Source organism: Lycium barbarum, chromosome 7 (genome assembly GCF_019175385.1).
Source record: "Lycium barbarum isolate Lr01 chromosome 7, ASM1917538v2, whole genome shotgun sequence".
Lineage (NCBI taxonomy): Eukaryota > Viridiplantae > Streptophyta > Magnoliopsida > Solanales > Solanaceae > Lycium > Lycium barbarum.
In genome coordinates, this window is record NC_083343.1 from 122985439 (window position 1) to 123008240 (window position 22802).

Here is a 22802-nt window from a genome sequence, read left to right on the forward strand (position 1 = left end):
TCTTAAAATCTCTAATTCTTTCCCTATTAGCATTACAAAAAAGAAACGCAATCACATCTCTAACTTTTTGAATAGAATCGTCAAAACGCACAAGTCCATCTTTAACAATTAAGTTTAAAATGTGACAACTACATCTTACATGAAAAATATTTCTTAGCAGAGGGTTTAGTTCTCTTTTTAAAAGACCAATCGCCTTTGTATTAGTAGAAGCATTATCTAAAGCAATACAAAGTGTTTTTCTATAAATGTTAAAAAATCTCATTATAGTAGACATTGAATCGGCTAAAAATTTTCCATCGTGACGACCTTTTCCTTCGTCATATAAAAAAGCTATAATTTTTTTTTTGCATAACCCATTTGTCATCAACCCAATGACATGTAATAGCAAAAAAATCTAACTTGTTAAGACTAAGACTCAAATCAGCGGTAAGAGAAACATTACAATTTAAAGAATTAAATACATGGCGCAAATAAAATCTATATTTTTTATACAAATCTATAACATCCGCTCTACAAGTACTTCTAGGAATACCCTCAAATAACGGATTATAACAACGTTGAATGTAAGTAACAAACCCCAAACCCGAAGGAAAGGAAAATGGTAAACAATCATAAGCTACCATTTTAGCTATTTCTACACGCTCTTTTTTCTTGTCATACTTAAAAATTTTACCGGTTCGTGGGTCTATCGTCATTTGAATACCCCCACATTTGAACCTGTTTGCTCTCCCCAAACATCCATATGTTTCTTTCTCATATGACTATTTAGTGTACCCGTTCCACCATCCTTACTAGTTTCTTGCTTAAAAGTAAATATTTGTCCACATAGGGTATATTTAGCTGTTTGGTTTTCCCTATCCTTAGTCATAAATTTCCAAATGTTAGCGGTTGACTTACGAGTTCTAGGCGGTTTGTCTTGTGTATGTGTTGTGCAGGACATGTATCTCCTATGGGATTTTCGGAGGGTTGTGTTTCATCATCATCATCATCAATTTCATTAAAAGTGTCGGTATAATGTTGTTGCATTGCCTCATGACCTAAAAGTGAATTATTTCCACCAATATCAATACCTAAAACAGGTGTTTCTTCCACAAATGTTTCCTCATTAAGCCCATGCCTAACAATACCACTACTACCGGCATCACGTCTAAATCTCTTTGTCATTATTAAATGAATTAATTTAAATCACAAGAAAATGAATTGCAACAAATTAAATTGCTAGAATTAAATTACGTAAATTAAATTGCGAAAAATAAAGATAGAGTTGGAACGAAGGTACCAAATTACCGGACTAATTTCCAACAAAGTGAATGTGACTATAATTGCAAATCCACCAAAGCTACTTCGGATTGTTGCAAAATCACCAACTTCACCAACAATATTATAAAAAGTAATAATTGAAACTATAATAAGACTTTATAATATTTATTTGAGAGAAATTTAAAGTGGTTAATTGTTGCAAAGTAACTATAATTGAGAGATTGAGATTTGAGAGAAAGATAAAAGTGAATTGGTGCGGATTAAAATGGAAATGGAGAGGGGTTTATATAGGGGTGGGGGATGAGTTAAAGTGTTAAATAAAAAAATTTGGGCGGTTTGGGGGAAAAAAAGAGTTGGGGACCATTTGGCAACGGCCATTTTTGCAAATGGACCGTTGCCCAACGGTCCAATTTGGGCCCAAGCTGCAACGGCTACAAACTAAAAAAAAAAAAAATCCACCGGTTAACCGGTTTCGGTTTCAAAAAAATTAAAACCGGACCGATACAAAATAAATGGTTAACCAGAACGGGTAAACCGGTTCAACCGGTTCCGATTTTACCGGTCCGGTTACCGGTTTGAACCGGTAAAACGAGACCGGTTGACGGGTTTTAATCCAGCTAGAAAACATATTGCTGCATCAATTCAATTTAAATTTGAGTGTATGGTTTGTTTACCATAAGTGTAAGAAAGTGGTAGACAAAACATACAGAAGTAAACACACGAAGAAGTTAAGAGAATTCAACATATAGTATATATACAAAAGAAAAACTGATCTATCTATGCACTATAATTTTCCTTACTCCAACTGTCAAGCATGTATAGTTTAGCCCTAGTATTAACTATTGACCCTAATTTATGGAGGCTTCAGTACTCTCATCCACTTTCGAAATAATTTACCCTTGTTACATACACCTAAAAAGGAAGAAAAGAAAGTAAAATACTTGTCCCTGTATATGCAGTGAAAGTTTCAAATCATAAGTACATAAAAAGATATGTAGCGAGGAATGATCAAGCTTTCAGTACTTCAGTTATTCCTAGTAATGAAATTTTAGAATGCACCAGCAGTTCACTCTTGCAAGGAGAGCAGAACAGAAAATAACATGGACGCAGAACTGAATTCTCAAATCGGCTGAAGTTTATAACAAAGAGGTTCATTCTAAATTAGCTGCAACTAAAATGAAGTGCGAGTGTCTATGTTCTTTCAGTTCTGTGGCAGTTTAGATGAAATGACGCAAATATGAGGATGTTATGCACCAAGAAATCACTTCATCTCAAGGATAATCTACATGTAATGAGACACTATACATTTTCGATATAATGTTACATGTCAGTACTTAATCAATCCCAAGCTCTTCAACCAAGGAAGCACCTCGGACAAACCCTCTTTCAAGCTTCTAGGGTGGTAATCCAGTTCTTCCTTTGCCTTGTCACAGGAGTAAGCCCACTGATGTCTAAGCACGCAAACAGTCTGTTCAAGATGATGTATAAAGAGGTATAAAGATTAAGATCCAATGCAAGCTAATGAGTTATTAAGAGAAGAAAAAGAAAAGAAATGTAGGCCAGCCAAAACCACAATGCATAGAACATGTAAAACCCCTTCGACGTCATCATCTGTTTTTGGGACGGGTGAAAAGAATAGGCCTGCTTATGTGCTAACATTATTTTCTACTTTTGTTTGGTGCAGCAAATACTATATCTTTTAGAACATCCAAATGTTTTTAAAGAAGGAAAACCAAGCAAAGAGGCACATGTACTGCCCAAGTATGCAAATGCAAAACCCAGAATTAGAGTGTTTAGTTTAAGAAATAAGCAAGAGTCAAAAATAAGCAACATAAATGGTCATCAAACATAAAAATCAGATGCACAAACCTTTGCCCTGTACATCTTTTGAAAGTAATAATCCCGAACTCTAGGTTCAAAATGAAAAAGGTCTACTAGATATACTACGAAAATAATTTGTCACGCTCAGAGCCAAATGCGAAGGCACAGCTATCCGCATCAGAATAACAGATCCACAGCAATTTCAGCAGGTGAAGTGGAGACAAGCAACAAAACAGCCATTCAAACTTGATTTTCAAGAATTAATTTTGCAAGAACCTTAAAAAAGAATAGAAAAGATAGCTAAGCCCTTTATATATCTGTCCTTGTGACATTACGGCATATAACCAATTCCCTCTTTTTCCGATGATCGTCTCAACTCACAAACAACTTAAGACATACTCCCCTAAAAAACAAGTATAACAAATAAAAACTTGAAGTATCAATGTGTTTCTTACCGGAGGACTGATTAGAGGAAGCTTTCCTGTTAATTTGGAGAAAAGAACTGATAACCAGCCATAAGCTTCAATCATAAGTAGGGGAATACCAAACGAAGGCCTCTTTGTGTGAGTGATGATAGCAGCTACGTCGAAAACTTCCTTAAATGACGCATTCTCCCCAGTAAGAAGATACCTTTCACCTGGTTTGCCTTTGTTCATAGCTGCAATATGTCCGTCAACCACATCATCAACATGGCTAAAAGAAAACCTGTCATTTGCTTGGCCAATGTAACCAGGTAAACGCCAATTAAAGCGTTCAATTATCTGAAAAAGAAATATGTTTAAACTCAATAGTCAATACCACATAAATTTCATATGTTTGACAAATAAAGTTACAGAAGATAATTAGTAAAATTGCCAAATCCTACAATTGGAAGATGAGCATTGAACTGAAGCACTATTTTCTCTATCTGGTTTGAACAGGCAATGTACCGAAAGGTAAGGTGAGATACAGAGTCCCTCAATTTTTTGATACAACAACAACAACCCAGTGAAATCCCACATCGTGGGATCTAGGGAGGGTAGAGTGTACGCAGACCTTAATCCTACCAAGGTAGGACGGCTGTTTCCGAAAGACCCTCGGCTCAAGAAAAGCATAAAAGCATAAAAAAAGTCAGATAAGGCTAAGAGATTCAAAGCGATATGGAAATGAAATAATATAAAATAAAATAATGCAAGCGACACAGATACCACAGGATAATGAAAATAGCAGATAATAGCATAAATCGGAGCACAAGAAATTATATTGCGATACTGCGACTACTAATAAGAACGGATAACGAGACTATCTACTAGCCTTCTACCCTAATTTGGATCCTTCAAACCTTCCTATCTAAGGTCATGTCTTCGGTAAGCTGTAATTGCGCCATGTCGTGTCTAATTACCTCTCCCCAATACTTCTTCGGCCTACCCCTACCTCGTCTGAAACCATCCATGGCCAACCTCTCACACCTCCGCACTGGGGCATCTGTGTCTCTCCTCTTCACATGCCCAAACCATCTCAATCTCGCTTCTCGCATCTTGTCTTCCACCGAGGCCACCCCCACCTTATCCCGAATATCCTCATTCCTAATCCTGTCGCTCCTGGTGTGGCCACACATCCATGGCTCAACATTCTCATCTCGGCAACTTTCATCTTTTGAACGTGAGAGATCTTAACTGGCCAGCACTCCGCCCCATACAACATAGTCAGTCTAACCACCGCTTTGTAGAACTTGCCCTTAAGTTTTGGTGGCACCTTCTTGTCACATAGCACTCCGGAAGCAAGCCTCCACTTCATCCACCCTGCCCCAATACGATGTGAGACATCATCGTCAATCTCCCCGCTGCCTTGCACAATAGACCCAAGGTACTTAAAACTACTTTTCTTCTGGATGGCCTGGGTACCAAGCCTCACTTCCAAGCCAGCCTCCTGAGGTGCTTCACTGAACTTACACTCCAAGTACTCTGTCTTGGTCCTACTCAGCTTAAACCCTTTAGCCTCCAGAGTATGTCTCCAACCCTCCAGCCTAGCGTTAACTCCGCTACAAGTCTCGTCGATCAGGACTATGTCGTCCGCGAAAAGCATACACCATGGCACCTCACCTTGAATTTTCCGTGTCAATCCATCCATCACTAAGGCAAATAGAAACGGACTAAGAGCTGATCCTTGATGCAACCCCATCACATTACGAGTCCCTCAATTTTTTGATAGTGGCAACTTAATTTTAACCTTTTTTAGTTAAATGATACCCTTCAAATTTACACATTGAGGAAGTTTCCCTTCGATTAGAAATTTATTCGAGATTCACAGGCAAAATGGAAAATTCCTGATTATCTGCTTTTTAGTTTTACCACTTCTCCTCATCTTCTCCTTCCCATTTTGAATTTCCTCTCTCTCCATTGGACCTGTATTGGCAAACCTCATGCTTCATTTCTCATCTTCATCTTTTTCTTCACTGGATCCTTTTTCCTACGCCGTCTCCTTTCCACTCTTTCCCTTACTTTTTGGATGAAGTAAGTGGTATTAATCAAAGGCATCAAGAAGATGCAATAATTACAAGATATAGCATTTGAGCTTACAAAAAGAAGACTGGCTGGCTGTACAACAAATATCTAAGCCAGAACTAATGAGCTAGTAAAATCCAAAAGTTGATCTGCATTACCTACAGGGACCAATTTGGTCCAACTAAACAAATTGGCAATACACCTTGCTTTCAAAAGACCTAAAGGTGTTGACACCCCCTGAAAACATCTCTTATTCCTTTCTAACCAGATACACCAAAATATACAAGCTAGTACCATGTTCCAGATTTTCTTGATGGCTTTGTCAACTTTCCATAGATTCCAGCTCTCATAAGCTTCCTTTATTGAGAGAGGAATGGTCCAATTAAGACCAAAGAGGCAAAAAAACAGATTCCAGATTTCTGAGGCCACTTCACAGTGGAGGAAAGATGCCTGGTAGTTTCAACCTCCTTTCTGCACATATGGCATCTGCTTGGAAGCTGAGTGTTCCTTTTCATCAGGTTGTCTTGAGTAAGACAGGCCTCATATAGAGCTGTCCAAGTGAAACATTTGACTTTAAGAGGTAGTTTTGTTCTCCAAATGAGTTTCCAGGGCCAATTGTCTATGAAAGGATTTCTAGAGCACATTTGATGGTATCCTTCCTTGACTGTGTAGATTCCCCCACTCTGTTGTCCCCATTTGAGTTTGTCAGCTGCCTGGGGATTGATGAAACATTGTTGAAGTCTCGAGAAAAGATCTAGCAACTCATTCACTTCCCAATCATACATGTTTCTTCTGAAAGACAGGTCCCAAATGTTCCCTTCTCTGTTAGCAGCAATTACAGAGTTGGGATCTTGAGCTATTCTGAACAAATTTGGAAAGCCATCCTGAAGGATGGTACTTCCAACCCATTTGTCCTTCCAGAATCTTAAGAGTGAGCCATTGCCCACTTCACAATGAGTTTGTTGAACAAAGGTGTCCCACAATCTTCTAATACCCTTCCAGAGACCCACTCCATAAGGAAGAGTAGAGGCCTTTGTGCACCAGTGATCCAATATTCCATGTTTAGCTATCACAACATCTTTCCATAACCCTGCATCCTCCAGATTGAATCTCCAAAGCCACTTCATCATCATGCTTTTGTTATGAGCTGCAAGGTCCTTGATACCAAGACCTCCTTGGAATTTTGGTTGAGTCACCTTCTCCCACTTAACGAGATGGTATTTGTGGTCCTCACTGCTGCCTTCCCAGAGAAAATCTCTCCTTAACTTGTCAATTTGCTCTAGAACATCAGTTGGGATTTGAAACAGTGCCATATAGTAAGTAGGAAAGCTGTCGAGAACACTGTTGATTAGTGTCAGCCTACCACCAAATGAAAGATATTGCATTTGCCATGTTGCCAATTTCTTTTCGAACTTTTCAATGATTCCTGTCCAAATTTCAGTAGATTTGTATTTAGCACCCAAAGGAAGACCCAAGTAAGTGGAAGGAAATGATCCAATCTTGCAACCCATGATATCTGCTAGCTCTTCCATATTTGGTACCTCATTGACTTGACAGGATAAATAGTGCTCTTAAGCATGTTCATATGCAGACCTGAAATAGCTTCAAAAATAAATAAGCTTTGTCACTTGTGATCTCTCAGCACCACAAAAGATCAAAGTATCATCTACATATAACAGGTGAGAGACATCAATTTGAGGTCCTGGGTTCCTTCCTATCTTAAATGGCACAATCCATTGCAAATGGCTAGCTGTCTGCAACATTTTGCTAAGTCCTTCCATTGCCAAAATGAACAAAAAGGGTGAGATCGGATCACCTTGCCTGATGCCTTTCTGAGGGGAAAAGAACCCCACAGGTCCCTGTTAACCAAAATGGAATATTTGACAGTAGAGATGCTATACTTTATCCACCTTATCCACCTGTTTCCAAAGCCCATATGACTCAGAATGTTAAGCACATATGACCAGCTCACTTTGTCGAAAGCCTTCTCTATGTCTAGCTTGAATAGCAACCCTGGTTCTCCACTCTTTAATCTCCAATCTAGAGCCTCATTGGCAATGAGTGATGCATCTGTGATTTGCCTTCCCCTAACAAAAGCATTCTGACTCCCCGACACCAATTTCCCGATCACTGTTTTGAGTCTTTCTGCAAGTAACTTTGAAGCAATTTTGTAGACACTACTAATTAGACTGATTGGTCTGTAATCCTTGAGTTCGATTGCCCCTTTCTTCTTAGGAATCAAGGAAATGAAGGAAGCATTGATGCATTTGACCATGTGACAGTGGTGATGGAAGTGCTTCAAGGCATTGATAATCTCATTTTTGATGACCTCCTAAGCATGTTGAAAAAAGGCCATAGTAAAGCCATCCGGCCCTGGAGCCTTATCTGGAGCACAATTTTTAATGACTGAATGAATCTCATCTTCTTCAAACTCCCTTTCCAACCAGATCTTTTCTTCTTGAGAGATTTTAGCTAGATTATCAAATCTAACCGATGGTCTCCAAGGTTCATTCTCTGTATACAACTGTTGATAGAAGCTCAAAATCTCCTCTTTGATTTCTTCTTTGTCTTCAGTAGTGTACCCCCTTACTTGCAGCTTATCAATGCAGTTATACCTTCTATGTGCATTAGCCATGTTTTGGAAAAACTTTGTGTTTCTATCCCCATCCCTGAGCCATAGACATCTTGACTTTTGTCTCCAAGATATCTCTTCAATCCTTGCTACTTCTTCTATCTGAGCCTGCAAATTAAGCAATTGAATCTTTTCATCTTCCGTAAGGATTCTGCCTTCAGTAGATTGCTCCAGTCTTGAAAGTTCATTTAGAATCTTGCTTCTTTGGTCTTCCAACTTCCCAAATACCTCTCTGTTCCAATTGGAGATATCCTTTTTCAAAAGTTTAAGCTTCTGTGTTAGAATGAAATCAGGACTACCCATAACCTCATAACTATTCCACCAAGCTTTTACACAATCAAGAAACCCCTCTGTCTGCAGCCACATATTTTCAAACTTGAAGTAAGATGTGCTAGAGTCCCAGTCCCCACACTCTAACATCAAAGGCTTATGATCAGATTCCACTCTAGGGAGAGCTATCTGTTTTATAGCCTTAAAACAGTCATTCCAATCAGGAGAAATCAAGAATCTGTCTAATCGTGATGCCTGCAATTGTTCAGTTCCTCTAGACCAAGTGTATTGAGCTCCCAGAAGAGGCAAATCCATGAGACCCACATCTATTGAGCTCCCAGAAGAATCTTTCCCTTACTTTTCTTTTTCTTTTTTGACACTTTCTTTTTCTTTCTACTCCTCTTCGTCTTCTTCCTCCACCCATCTCCAATTTCTCATCACACATACTCCAGACAAGTCTAATGAAGTGACTTTGATGAAGAAGTCTAATGATGTATCTCTTCTAACCTTCTACTACTCTCCTCAACTCTTTTTTCTATTTTGATTTTTTGTCTCTTTCTTCTTTCACTTACAACCAGGGTAGTAAAAGAATTTCAAATGATTATTTGCTAATTCTAGGGAAAAGGAGGAAACAAAATTAATTAAAAACCACACCTCTTATAGAATGGTAATTATGGCACCATTGAACATGCTTTAGTCTTGGGAAAAAACAGTCATTATGCATGAAATGATAGAACATGTAAAAGCTTTTAATCAACTACAAGAACATTGCCAACGTAGCTACGACCAAATCCAGAACATTAAAACAATTTAGCAAACGGGCAATAACATTTCCAGCCATAAAGGGAGGAAAAAGGTTGAAATATTTACCATACGGGCAATGACATTTCCAGCCGTGACCTTCCCGGGACCATATATGACTCCTGGATAAACAGGCACTATTGGTATTCCTTCAGACGCAGCATCTAATGCAACTTTATCAGCAATAGCTTTCGATTTCTCGTACTCCGTACAGAAGAATTTTCCAGAATGAGTCTGAATTTAATAATAATTAGTTAAACCTTTATGAGAAAAGCACATCTAAACATATTAACTGCATGTGCTTAATTGTGTCAACCACTTCATCTGACAGCTCAAACTGTCAAACACCTCTGTTATTTATTTTTTCATTTATAGCTTGCTTCGTCGCGTGTGGACCTAATTCTTTTTCTTGGACTAATAATAGTTTTTAAGTGATGGTGAGACTCAAATATAGGACTTTTGCTTGGTCTGATACGTAAACCGTCTCATTTAAAGCTTACACTGTTAAAGAAGGAATACATTTATTTATTTTAGATCTGTAACACATTCGATCAGCTTTCATACCTGAGTTTCATCTGCAATATATCCATCAGTTGGTCCCAAGGCAAAAAAAGATGATGTGTACACAATTTTATCTATAGTTCCTGTTTCTTTATAAGCTTTCAACACATTCTTCAAGCCTCCAACATTGACCTATAAATGCAGAGCAATAACATCAATAAGTCTACAAATCAGCTATAAATACCTAAAAGTAGCAATAAAGAGTATAGTTGGTTTAGCAGAACTCTGGAATTTCTTCTCATGAAAAATGTTTTCTTTGATATTAGTTCCAGTGTTAGCTCATTTTCTTAAGGTCCCGTTTGGCCATAAGAATTATTCACTTTTTTCCGGAAATATTTTTCACTTTTTTCCGGAATCAGCGTTTGGCCATGAAAATTCCAAATACAACTTGAAGTTCTATTCCGGAATTTGAAAAACAAGAAAAACTTGTTTTTCAAGTTTTTGACTTTTTTCACAACCAAAACAACTACATTTCAACAAAAAAATACAATTTCAAAAACTATGGCCAAACACAACTCCAACTCCAAAATTCCAAAAAAAGTGATTTTTTTTTTTTTGTTTCTATGGCCAAACGCCTACTAAATTTTCCAACCCTTTCTTCTCATCATTTGCTTCAATAAACATTACTCCTCCCAATTCATAATAAGTGTCCTTTTGGCCTTTTTATTTTGGTCCAAAATAAGTGTTCTTTTACATAATCAAGAATTTATTAGTAATTATTTTCTGCCAAATTTACCCTTGTTGACAAATGAGTTTTTTCTGTAATCAAGAAATTATATTATATTACCATTTAATTAAGGATAAGTTAGTCAAAATATCCTTTTTTTTCCTTCTAGGAGTTAGTATTTTCTTAAAGGGTGTTCCAAAGGCCAAAAGGACACTTATTATGAACCGGAGGGACTATAGTCGATCTTTAGGAGTACTAAAATATCACAATAAAACTATAATTCCAATATCATTTAATACTCGATAATATCAGAAAAAAAAAGCTATTCTTATAGCCTATCATTCCAATATCATTTAATACTCAAAAATATCAAGAAAAATAATCTTTCAAATTAAAACATTTTCAACGAATAAACATTTTCGACCATCAAATTATACTCAAAACAATAAAATAACAAAATTAAAATGTATCATCAACAACAACAATTAATACTCGAAATATCATTAAAGGACTATTTTTATAGGCTCAACCACCATAAATTAATACTCAAAACTATCCAAAAAAAAAAAACTAAAATTCCACCATTTTTGAATACTCACAAATACCTTAAATAAGACTATTCTTATATGGCTCCACCATCAATTAATACTAAGAATTATCATCATCTACTTGTATTGTTATATATATAATAATAAATATACCTCAAAACTAAAAAATAACTCTTCAAATTAAAACATGTATTATTGTGCTCACTGATGAAAATCTAGAAGGATCTGGAAGCCAAGGTTCAACTAAAGCAGCAACATGAAAGATGACGTGGCAACCAGAGCAAGCCTTAAGGAGTGACTGATAATCTGTTACATCTCCGAACACAATTTCTAGGGTTCCGTCGCCGTTAGTAGGCTGAGGTAGAGATGATAGATCGCTTGTACGGCGAACAAAGGCTTTAACGTGGTAACCGCCGTTTAATAACACGTGGCAGAGACGTCCACCTAGGTAACCGGAAGCACCGGTTACCAATACCACCTCCTTCTTCATTTTTCTATTTACTTTTCACGTTCCTTTAGAGTCAACCCTATCTGATGTATACTTCTAACTAACTAAATATACTAAAAACATAATTATTAAAATATAAATTAATATTCTCTTCACTTCAAATTTATATAAGGTTTGATCTATTTGAAGAGTCAAGTAAATTTTTATTTTTTTTGATTAAATTTCAAGCATAGATTCTAATATTTTATAATAAAATTTATATATTTGAAAACTATATACAAAATACTATAAGTCTGCATAATTAAGACTCCCTCTGTCCCAATTTATGTGATACATTTTTCTTTTAGTCTGTCTAAAATCGAATGATACATTTCTATATTTAGAAATAATTTAACTTAAAACTTTATTTAGAAATAATTTAACTTAAAACTTTCTCTTTTACCCTTAAAGAAATGATTTACATTTTACGACCCCACAAATACCTTTGAATTGTTTTAGATAACAAGTTTCAAAAGTCCTTTTTAAAAAAAAAAAATTGTGTCTTCTCAAACCGTATCACATAATTGACATGGAGGAAGTAATTTGCTGTAATAGGCTTGTAAATTGAATATGTAATCGACTAGTAAATTGGAATGAACTGGGGGAGTTTTATTGACTATCGAATTGGTACTACAATGTGAATCAAGGGTTACAATGAGAATCACTGAAAGAACTAAGCTAAGCTAAATAGAGAACAGCCGAGCTTGAATTTCACCTGCAATGGTGAAATAACCGTAATGAGAAGAAGGAGATAAGGAAGAGAGATTAAGAGAATTTAGAAAGAGAAAGTGTAGAAGAATACTAGATCATAACTGTCTAATTCTAGCTGGAAATTCCCTTTTTAAACTGCTAACTAACAGGGTTAATCTGGACTGTGTATTGTTTATTTAATCCATCTAATCTGGGTTGTTGATCTGCAGCTCACGTGCTCTGCACGTGCCCTCACTTGTAAGCAACACTTCCAATCTTATGAGTAATTTGATAGGGCCCGTAGTACTTTGCACTGAGTTTACGATTCATGCGTATAGCCACTGATGCTTGACGATAAGGTTGAAGCTTTAAATAAACAAAGTCACCCACCTGTAGGACCCTGTCTGACCTATTCCTGTCAGCATAGAATTTCATACGAGATTGTGCCATTTATATATTGTCCTTAAGCTGTTGTAGTAAGCTCTGTCTCTGAGCCAAACACACCCCAACTGCAGTGTTGGTGGGGTGGGGTAATGAACCCAATGGAATCTATGTGGGAGCAATTCCATACAGGGCCTCATATGGTGTAGTTTTAAGGGATGTATGATGGTTGGTATTATACCACCATTCTGCAAGTGGAAGCCATTTTACCCATCTTTTAGGATAAGCCCAAACCATAGCTCGAAGGTGGGACGCTAGGCACCTGTTAAGTCGTTCTGTTTGCCCATCTGATTGGGGGTAGTAGGAGGATAACATGTTAAGCTTGGTTCCCATGGTTTTAAAGAGTTGCTGCCAGAATTGACTTGTGAAAATGGAATCCCTATCAGATACTATAGACTTAAGAAGGCCATGAAGCCGGTAGATTTCCTGTAGGAACACATCAGCTACCTCTTTAGCTGTATAGGGGTGTTTAAGAGGCAAAAAGTGACCATATTTGGTCAGCCTGTCTACGACCACCAAAATAGAGTTTTTATGACCAGAAGAGGGTAACCCCTCTATAACACATGGCAATGTCTTGCTAAGGGGCATCAGGAATAGGAAGGGGTTGAAGGAATCCAGGGTGGTGCACCTGCTCATTCTTCACTCTTTGACATGTGTCACACTCAGGTACCCATTTACGAATTTCAGCCTTCATATTAGGCCAAAAGAACACCATACCCAACCTCTTGTAAGTACCCTGAATGTCCCCCCAAAGGGGATTGATGGAAAGCTGCAAAAATTCTTGCCCTTAGACCAGTTGCTTTACCCACCCATATCTTGCTCTTAAACCTGATGATGCCTTGGTGCAATGTGTAAAATGGTTTCCCATTAGGGTCAGTCACCAGTTCAGTGAGTAATTGAATAGCTATAGGGTCATGCTTATGTCACGACCTAACCCCGTGGGTCGTGACTAGTGCCCTAAATGGGCACCCATACAGACTTACTAACCATATCGACATTTTAATAACTTGTCCACATTTAGCATATGTTAATTTATACAGATACTGAAAACAGACGTCATCTTAAGCGGTCACCTGTAACAGAAATATCATACAAAAGCCGGCAGGCTGGCGAAATACACATCGCCCGAATATACGTACATATACAAACATATGGGCCGTTTCAGCCATAATAACAAACGGGACCGCTTAAGACACAAGTCACAGACATAACCAAACAAACACGACCCATGACCCACATATATGTCTACAGGCCTCTACAAACCATAACAGAAACATATGACGGGATAGGGCCCCGCCGTACCCCAAATAGTCATATATATATATACATACAGAAATATGTACAACGGAAGATATGTACCAAAAATATGGGCTCCGGATCAAAGGGAGCACTCCGAAGTAGCAGAATATGTATCCTACACTGGCGGGTCACCAGAACGAACGTCTGCACCTGCGGGCATGAAACACAGCCCCCCGAAGAAAAGGGGGTCAGTACGAAATATGTACTGAGTATGTAAAGCATGAAATACAGTAATCCAAATCATAACTGAAATAAGGAGTATGGAAAATGGATACAGAGGTAGTATATCAAAACCTTTTCTGAAAACATAAATCATGCATAGGGCTCAAGAACGTGGTCGCCACTCCGACGCTGGCGCCACAGCACATCATACTCCAGACGGTTTCAAATCTCCGTACAATCCCCGAACATATCGTATCATCATAACATATCACAACATCAGAACACATCGTATGCCATAACACATCATAACTCCGTATATAAGCGGTATCCGGCCCTATGGCGAGGGTCTCGGGAACCGTAACACATCATACTGCCAAATATAACATAGTGCGCACAAAGACAAAACCGGCCCGGGACCCGGCGAACGATGTAGTAGTAGTATGCACGAGCGGAGTAGTGAGAAAACCATATGCATATAAGTAAATAGATTCCAAGACTCGATGAATAAATATATATATACCGATATCAGAAAGCTCCGAAACAAGTATCGAGTCAATCGGAATTAGTATACGAAAGTTACGAGCTTTTGAAGTACAGAACCTTTAAAAACATTTCATAAGCCATATTTGGAAATTCAAGTATCATTCATATTAGGTAACTTTCGAATAACATTATGGATCGAATCAAATGGAGACTTTAGGACCATATTTACGTATCAAAATATTCATCAAAGACTTTAGTCATCTCGATTTTCTTTCGATCAACATTCAGAAACATAACAACTAGAATCTTCGAACATCATAAATACGTATCAAGCCATATGGAATAGCTTATGAAAGTCAAAGATATTAGCCATCCTAGTGGCTCTAAGAATAGGATTTTCTTTAGAAGCATACATATACGTTATTTGTTCCTTTCATAAAGGTCATGCCAAAAGAAGGAAAGGTAGGCTTTACATACCTCGATCGCTCGCTAAACAAATCCCGACTCAGGTCTCGGGCTCCCCAATATCTACAATAACGTTATCAATTACCAAACATTAGCTACAAGTACTTAGAAATTCAATTCTAACTAGTACTTGTCTACAGAAATTTCGGCAGCATCTCCCCTGTAAATTCAACATCCCCGAGAATTTAACTCGGCCAAATTTATCAACAACCACACCAACAATACCAACAACCATACTAATAACATCAACAATCAATTTAAAACGCATTTCTAACATTGGTAACCTTCTTCTCTATGTAGCTTATCACATTCAATTTCAACTACGTACATTCAAGCCAATATCAACGCTCACATATTCATTACTAATCCGAGATCATTCAAACACAATTCAAGAACATTTCAAACAATTTATACAATATTCAAACAATTCCACCAACACCATACTCCGCCCGAAATCTCCACAAATGCAACAAGACTACAACGTCGCATTTTCTTCTTCCAAATTCATAAACAACAACAATTCACACTTTAGCAACTTCACTTTCACAATTACATAAAACCATATTAAAATCGCATTAAGTTCCTACAACAACCCACAACAAATTTCAATGCCGACTTGAACCATTAAACCTTCATTTACATCATAAAGGCCACAACAACACAACTAACATGCTAAATAAAATTAATTCATCCTTCCTCCACCAATTAACACCACACGGCCACACACACACAACATACCCACACGGCCCACACACAACACATAACATTTCCATGATTTTCATTCAATTCTACTTACTACAACATACATAAACCTTTCATAGCATGTAAAAGAATGGAAATTCTTACCTTTTTCCACTTGACTAGAATTTTTGGACTTGCCATAAAAGTAGTTTTCTTACTTCAATGATTATGCCACGTTAAAGAGGGTCTTGGAATTAGTAGGGATTCAAGAAGAAACAAATTTTTTTGGACCAAAGATGAAAGGCTTCCAATTTTTTTTTTCCTTTTTTTTTCGGCCGAATGGCCTTTTTTTTTTTTTTGTGCTCTCAATTCTTTTCTTGAAGGTTCTTGAAGATGGAATGATAAAATGACATGGCCCTCTTTATTTATTTCATGGATTTAATTTTTCACATGGGCCTTGGGCCATTGCCCTATGGCCGGCCACATCTTGGGCCCTTTTTTTTTTTTTTTAAATTTTCCAAGCCCACTTACTTATGGTTAATATTTTGTAATTCATGAAACTAATTTCCAAAATTCCAATTTTCCCCTTAGCCTTCCTCAATATTTCCACATCAATGTTTTTTTCATGAACAACTTATATATGTAATAAGAACAAAATATTGACTTATCTTTTACTAGTCACAATTATTTCGATTTATCCAAATGTGCAAAATTACGGGATATAACATCCTCCCCCCCCCCCCCCCCTTTAGAACATTCGTCCTCGAATGTTAAACTAGCCTTATGGGGTCTTACAAGCATTTCGGGGGAGTTATCTTTTTATGGACAGCACATATAAATCATTCACCAATCAATATAACCAATTAAGGAATTTAGATTACCTGTAGGCATAGGAAACAAGTGGGGGTACTTCTTCTTCATCTCGTCCTCCGCTTCCCAGGTCATTTCCTCTCTGTTGTTGTTCCGCCATAAGACCTTAACAGAAGGCACATCTTTGGTGTGCAGTCTCCTCACCTGACGATCCAAAATGGCTACAGGCTGTTCTTCGTAGGGCAGCTCCTCTGTTACCCGGATATCTTCTATGGGAAATATTCTGGAAGGATCACCAATACACTTACGGAGCATTGATACATGAAATACCAGATGTACTGCTTCCAGATCGGATGGTAAGTCTAATTCGTAGGCGACCTTGCCTATCTTTCGAACAATCTGATAAGGCCCAATATATCTCGGACTGAGCTTTCCTTTTCTGCCGAATCGCATTACACCTTTCATAGGTGACACTTTCAGAAATACTCAATCGCCAATCTGGAATTCTAAAGGTCGACATCGTTTATCTGCATATGATTTATGTCGACTCTAGGCTGCTAATAATCGTTCCCGAATGAGTTTTACCTTATCGACTGCTTGCTGGATCATATCTGGACCAATCAATTTAGTTTCACCCATATCGAACCAACCAATCGGAGATCTGCATCTTCTACCATAGAAGGCTTCATATGGTGCCATCTGGATGCTGGAATGATAGCTATTATTATAAGCAAATTCAATAAGTGGCAAATGATCATCCCAACTACCTCTGAAATCAATAACACAGGCCGGTAGCATATCTTCCAGCGTCTGAATAGTACGCTCGGCCTGTCCGTCAGACTGAGGATGGAATGTTGTATTAAGACTCACCTGAGTCCCTAACCCGTCCTGAAACGACCTCCAGAAGTTAGCTGTAAACTGTGCACCTTTGTCGGATATAATAGATGTAGGAACTCCGTGAAGCCTTACTATTTCTTTAATATACAACCGGGCATAATCCTCAGCCGAATAGGTGGTCCTGACCGGAAGAAAATGGGCTGATTTTGTCAGCCTATCAACAATAACCCGTATAGAATCATACTTCCGAGTAGTGCGCGGTAAACCTGTAATGAAATCCATATTGATTATTTCCCATTTCCAAGCTAGAATTTCCATTTCCTGTAGCAATCCTCCAGGTTTCTGATGCTCGATCTTAACCTGTTGGCAATTTGGGCACTGAGCAACGAACTCTGAAATGTCTCTTTTCATACCATCCCACCAATATAAGCATCTGAGATCATGGTACATTTTTGTGGATCCAGGACGAACAGAATACCGAGCATAATGTGCCTCTCCCATAATCTGCCGCCGCAGCCCTGCAACGTCGGGTACACATAGTCTGCCTCTATATAATAATACTCCGTCAGGTGTGATCTCGAACGGAGTCTCTTCCTTATCAAGGCTTGTGTCTCTGTACTGTACCAGAATAGGATCCTCGTACTGACGTTGTTTTACTTCTTCCATAATAGACGATTCAGCAACTTCTCGGACAGAAACCCCAATATTTCCAGAATCGGCCAAACGGACTCCAAGACTGGCTAGCTGATGAATTTCATGAATTAATTCTTTCCTTTCTGGCTGCACGCCGGTCAAACTGCCCATAGACTTGCGGCTAAGTGCATCTGCTACAACATTAGCTTTTCCCGGATGATATAAAATGTCAACATCATAATCTTTCAATAACTCGAGCCATCTTCTTTGCCGCAAATTCAACTCCTTTTGCTTAAAAATATACTGAAGGCTTTTGTGGTCCGTATAAATATCAACATGAACCCCATATAAGTAATGCCGCCATATCTTCAAAGCATGAATTACCGCTGCCAATTCCAGATCATGAGTGGGATAATTTCTCTCGTGCGGTCTGAGCTGCCGGGAGGCATGGGCTATAACTCGTCCATACTGCATTAATACACAACCTATCCCAATACCAGAAGCATCACAATAAATGACATACCCGTCTGGCCCCTCAGGAAGAGTTAGAACTGGAGCTGTAATCAACTTTTCTTTCAGCAATTGGAAGCTGCGTTCACAAGCATCGGTCCACTGGAATTTTGCTGCCTTCTGAGTTAGCTTCGTTAATGGTGTTGCAATAGAGGCAAAATTCTCCACAAACCTCCTGTAATACCCTGCTAATCCCAGAAAACTGCGTACCTCAGTCGGTGTCGTAGGTCTGGGCCAATTCTTTACAGCTTCGATCTTTTGTGTATCAACCCGAATACCATCAGCTCTGATGATATGCCCCAAGAATGCCACTGAAGTCAACCAGAATTCACATTTGGAGAACTTAGCATATAATTTTTGTTGCCGAAGTGTGCCAAGTACTGTCCTCAGATGATCTGAATGCTCTTCTGCTGATCGTGAATAAACCAGAATGTCATCAATAAATACGATCATGAACATGTCTAGAAACGGCCTGAATACCCGATTCATCAAATCCATAAACACTGCTGGAGTATTAGTTAGCCCAAAAGACATCACCCTGAACTCATAATGCCCATATCGGGTCCTGAAAGCAGTCTTTGGAATATCTGCCTCTCGTACCCGTACCTGATGATAGCCCGAGCGCAAATCTATCTTCGAAAAATATTTAGCACCCTGCAACTGGTCAAATAAATCATCAATCCGGGGGAGGGGATATTATTCTTTATAGTCACCTTATTCAGCTGTCTGTAATCAATGCACATCCGCAGCGACCCGTCTTTCTTTCTTACAAACAATACCGGTGCTCCCCAAGGTGACGTACTGGGTCTGATGAAGCTTTTTTCTAATAGATCTTTCAGCTACTCTTTCAATTCTTTCAATTCTGCAGGTATCATTCTGTAAGGAGGAATAGATATAGGCTGAGTATCTGGCAGCACATCTATCGTGAACTCGATCTCCCGTTCAAGTGGAAGACCTGGAAGCTCATCCGAAAATACATCTGGAAATTCATTGACTACTGGAACTGACTGGAGAGTAGATGTTTCTGCTTTAGTATCATGCACACGAACCAAATGATAAATATACCCTTTCTGAATCATCTTCTTGGCCTTGAGGTATGAAATAAACTTACCTCTCAGCGATGCTGTATTTCCTGCCCATTCTATAACTGGTACCCCTGGAAACTGGAAACGAACTGCCTTTTTCTGAAAGTCAACATTAGCATAACAAGAGGCTAACCAATTCATGCCCATGATAACATCGAATTCCATCATATCTAATTCTACCAAATCGGCCTTGGTGCAACGGCCACATATAGTTACAGAACAATCCTTATATACCTGCCTCGCTATAATAAAATCCCCGACCGGTGTAGCTACCTCGAACGGCTCTATCGGTTCAGGTGTTATCCCAATTTTACTAGCGACAAGGGGAGAAATATATGATAAAGTAGAACCTGGATCAATCAACGCATATACAACTCGAGAGGAGACCAATAATGTACCTGTGACTACATTTGGCGACACCTCCTGATCCTGTCGGCTAGCCAAGGCATATATGCGGTTCGAGGGACCGCTAGAATCAGAAATCCCGCCACGGCCTCTGCCGCGGCCTACTGGTGCTAACGTACCCCGCCCCATAGGGCGCATAGCAACATAAGTGGAAGGTGAACCAGCAGCTGATCCCGTCGGCTGAGCTGCACCACCAAAACCACCCGCCAACGGACAATCTCTCATAATATGGCCCTGGCGGCCACAAGAGAAACAGGCACCCGTAGCTCGATAACACTCTCCCGGGTGAGACCTCCCACAATAAGAATATCGAGGCATAGGTGGCCTCGCCTGGTTGGAACCTCTGCTCACCTGCGAACCTGAAGCCCTGGAGCTCTGGCCCGCTCCTGAGTGCCCTGCACCGTCTGACCGTCTCCCTGTAGACTGTGAATGTGCACTCCGTCCTGACTAAGGAGGATATCTGCTATACTGCTGCTGAGGTTGCCCGCCTTGAGACTCCCCAGAATACCCAGCTGACCTAGCCCGCTTGGGCTGCCTCCTATCACGGTCTCTATCGGGCTGACGCCTTCTGTGCCGGTCCTCCATCCCTTGCGCATATGCCTGTAACCGGGCAATGTCCATACCAGTCTGCGATGCCATCGCCATACAACTATCAACCAAGTGATGATCCAAACCCATCACGTACCGGTGCATCCTGTCGGCCAAGAAATCACGGACCCTCAACTATCAACCGTAGAACTCTGGGGATTACAGGTCAAGAAATCACGGACCCTCAAACTGTCACGTCTGTCCACATCATCACCCCCTAGCCCGCGTCTCCGAGCCTGTCCTGCTACCAATCTCGTCAATAACTGCACAGCATCCCTCATTGCCCTGTCCTCCGCCCCTGGCTGGGAGCTGGAGGCTTGGGTACTGGAGCCTCTGGAGCTACTAGTGGAGCCGCCCCCTAATCCATGGTGGCAGCGGCTGCTGCTCCAGGCTCCTCCAATGGTGGGGGTGTAGCAGAACCCTCTGACTGGGGTGCAATATCGGGTATAGTCTGAACACGACCTCGAGTAACTCTCTGTATCTGACTGGTCTCTCCTGCCACTATTTTGCCCTTCTGGGCAGCCATCGCCTTCTTCGGAGGCATCACTGTAAACATAGCAATCGATCAGAAAGAAATCATCCTAATAGCACAGCTCTATCGCACGATCTAAGATCAAAAGAAAGGTAATATCCTAAATGTCATGTAGCCTCCTGTTTATAGATGTGGTGCACAACACACCGATAAACAAGATTCTACTAGACACGACCTGTAGACATTCCGAGGACAAACCGCTCTGATACCACTTTTGTCACGACCCAACCCCGTGGGCCGTGACTAGTGCCCTAAATGGGCACCCATACAGACTTACTGACCAGATCGACATTTTAATAACTTGTCCACATTTAGCATATGTTAATTTATACAGATACTGAGAACAGACGTCATCTTAAGCGGTCACCTGTAACAGAAATATCATACAAAAGCCGGCAGGCTGGCGGAATACACATCGCCCGAATATACGTACATATACAAACATATGGGCCGTTTCAGCCATAATAACAAACGGGACCGCTTAAGACACAAGTCACAGACATAACCAAACAAACACGACCCATGACCCACATATATGTCTACAGGCCTCTACAAACCATAACAGAAACATATGACGGGATAGGGCCCCGCCGTACCCCAAATAGTCATATATATATATACATACAGAAATATGTACAACGGAAGATATGTACCAAAAATATGGGCTCCAGATCAAAGGGAGCACTCCGAAGTAGCAGAATATGTATCCTACACTGGCGGGTCACCAGAACGAACGTCTGCACCTGCGGGCATGAAACACAGCCCCCCGAAGAAAAGGGGGTCAGTACGAAATATGTACTGAGTATGTAAAGCATGAAATACAGTAATCCAAATCATAACTGAAATAAGGAGTATGGAAAATGGATACAGAGGTAGTATATCAAAACCTTTTCTGAAAACATAAATCATGCATAGGGCTCAGGAACGTGGTCGCCACTCCGACGCTGGCGCCACAGCACATCATACTCCAGACGGTTTCAAATCTCCGTACAATCCCCGAACATATCGTATCATCATAACATATCACAACATCAGAACACATCGTATGCCATAACACATCATAACTCCGTATATAAGCGGTATTCGGCCCTATGGCGAGGGTCTCGGGAACCGTAACACATCATACTGCCAAATATAACATAGTGCGCACAAAGACAAAACCGACCCGGGACCCGGCGAACGATGTAGTAGTAGTATGCACGAGCGGAGTAGTGAGAAAACCATATGCATATAAGTAAATAGATTCCAAGACTCGATGAATAAATATATATATACCGATATCAGAAAGCTCCGAAACAAGTATCGAGTCAATCGGAATTAGTATACGAAAGTTACGAGCTTTTGAAGTACAGAACCTTTAAAAACATTTCATAAGCCATATTTGGAAATTCAAGTATCATTCATATTAGGTAACTTTCGAATAACATTATGGATCGAATCAAATGGAGACTTTAGGACCATATTTACGTATCAAAATATTCATCAAAGACTTTAGTCATCTCGATTTTCTTTCGATCAACATTCAGAAACATAACAACTAGAATCTTCGAACATCATAAATGCGTATCAAGCCATATGGAATAGCTTATGAAAGTCAAAGATATTAGCCATCCTAGTGGCTCTAAGAATAGGATTTTCTTTAGAAGCATAC

The 22802-nt window shown here is 39.4% G+C and overlaps 1 protein-coding gene across 2 annotated transcripts; it reads right to left on the reverse strand.

Annotated features, from left to right (window-relative positions):
- Positions 1-1785: 1785 nt before the first annotated feature.
- On the reverse strand, positions 1786-11589 carry LOC132604102 (uncharacterized). 2 transcript variants are annotated; one of them, XM_060317442.1, is made up of 5 exons: positions 11249-11589; positions 9832-9960; positions 9337-9501; positions 3537-3842; positions 1786-2172 (listed from the first exon to the last, which is right to left on the reverse strand). In XM_060317442.1, the coding sequence occupies exons 1-5, from the start codon at positions 11531-11533 to the stop codon at positions 2134-2136; spliced, it is 924 nt and encodes a 307-aa protein (XP_060173425.1). In that variant the 5' UTR covers positions 11534-11589; the 3' UTR covers positions 1786-2133. The 2 variants fall into 2 exon arrangements, with proteins under 2 accessions (XP_060173425.1, XP_060173424.1); XM_060317441.1 differs by lacking the exon at positions 1786-2172 and adding an exon at positions 2374-2728 and having other exon boundaries at positions 11249-11587.
- Between the last annotated feature and the right edge of the window lie 11213 nt (positions 11590-22802).

What these genes read in the sequence shown, in the direction of transcription:
- LOC132604102 (XM_060317441.1), bottom strand. Translation starts at nt 11,533, where the DNA reads ATGAAGAAGGAGGTGGTATTGGTAACCGGTGCTTCCGGTTACCTAGGT. An exon ending in ATCCTTCTAGATTTTCATCA is followed by an intron (nt 9,961 to 11,248) that starts GTGAGCACAATA and finishes CTGCATTTATAG; the next exon opens with GTCAATGTTGGAGGCTTGAA. An exon ending in GAAATGTCATTGCCCGTATG is followed by an intron (nt 3,843 to 9,336) that starts GTAAATATTTCA and finishes TTTCTTTTTCAG; the next exon opens with ATAATTGAACGCTTTAATTG.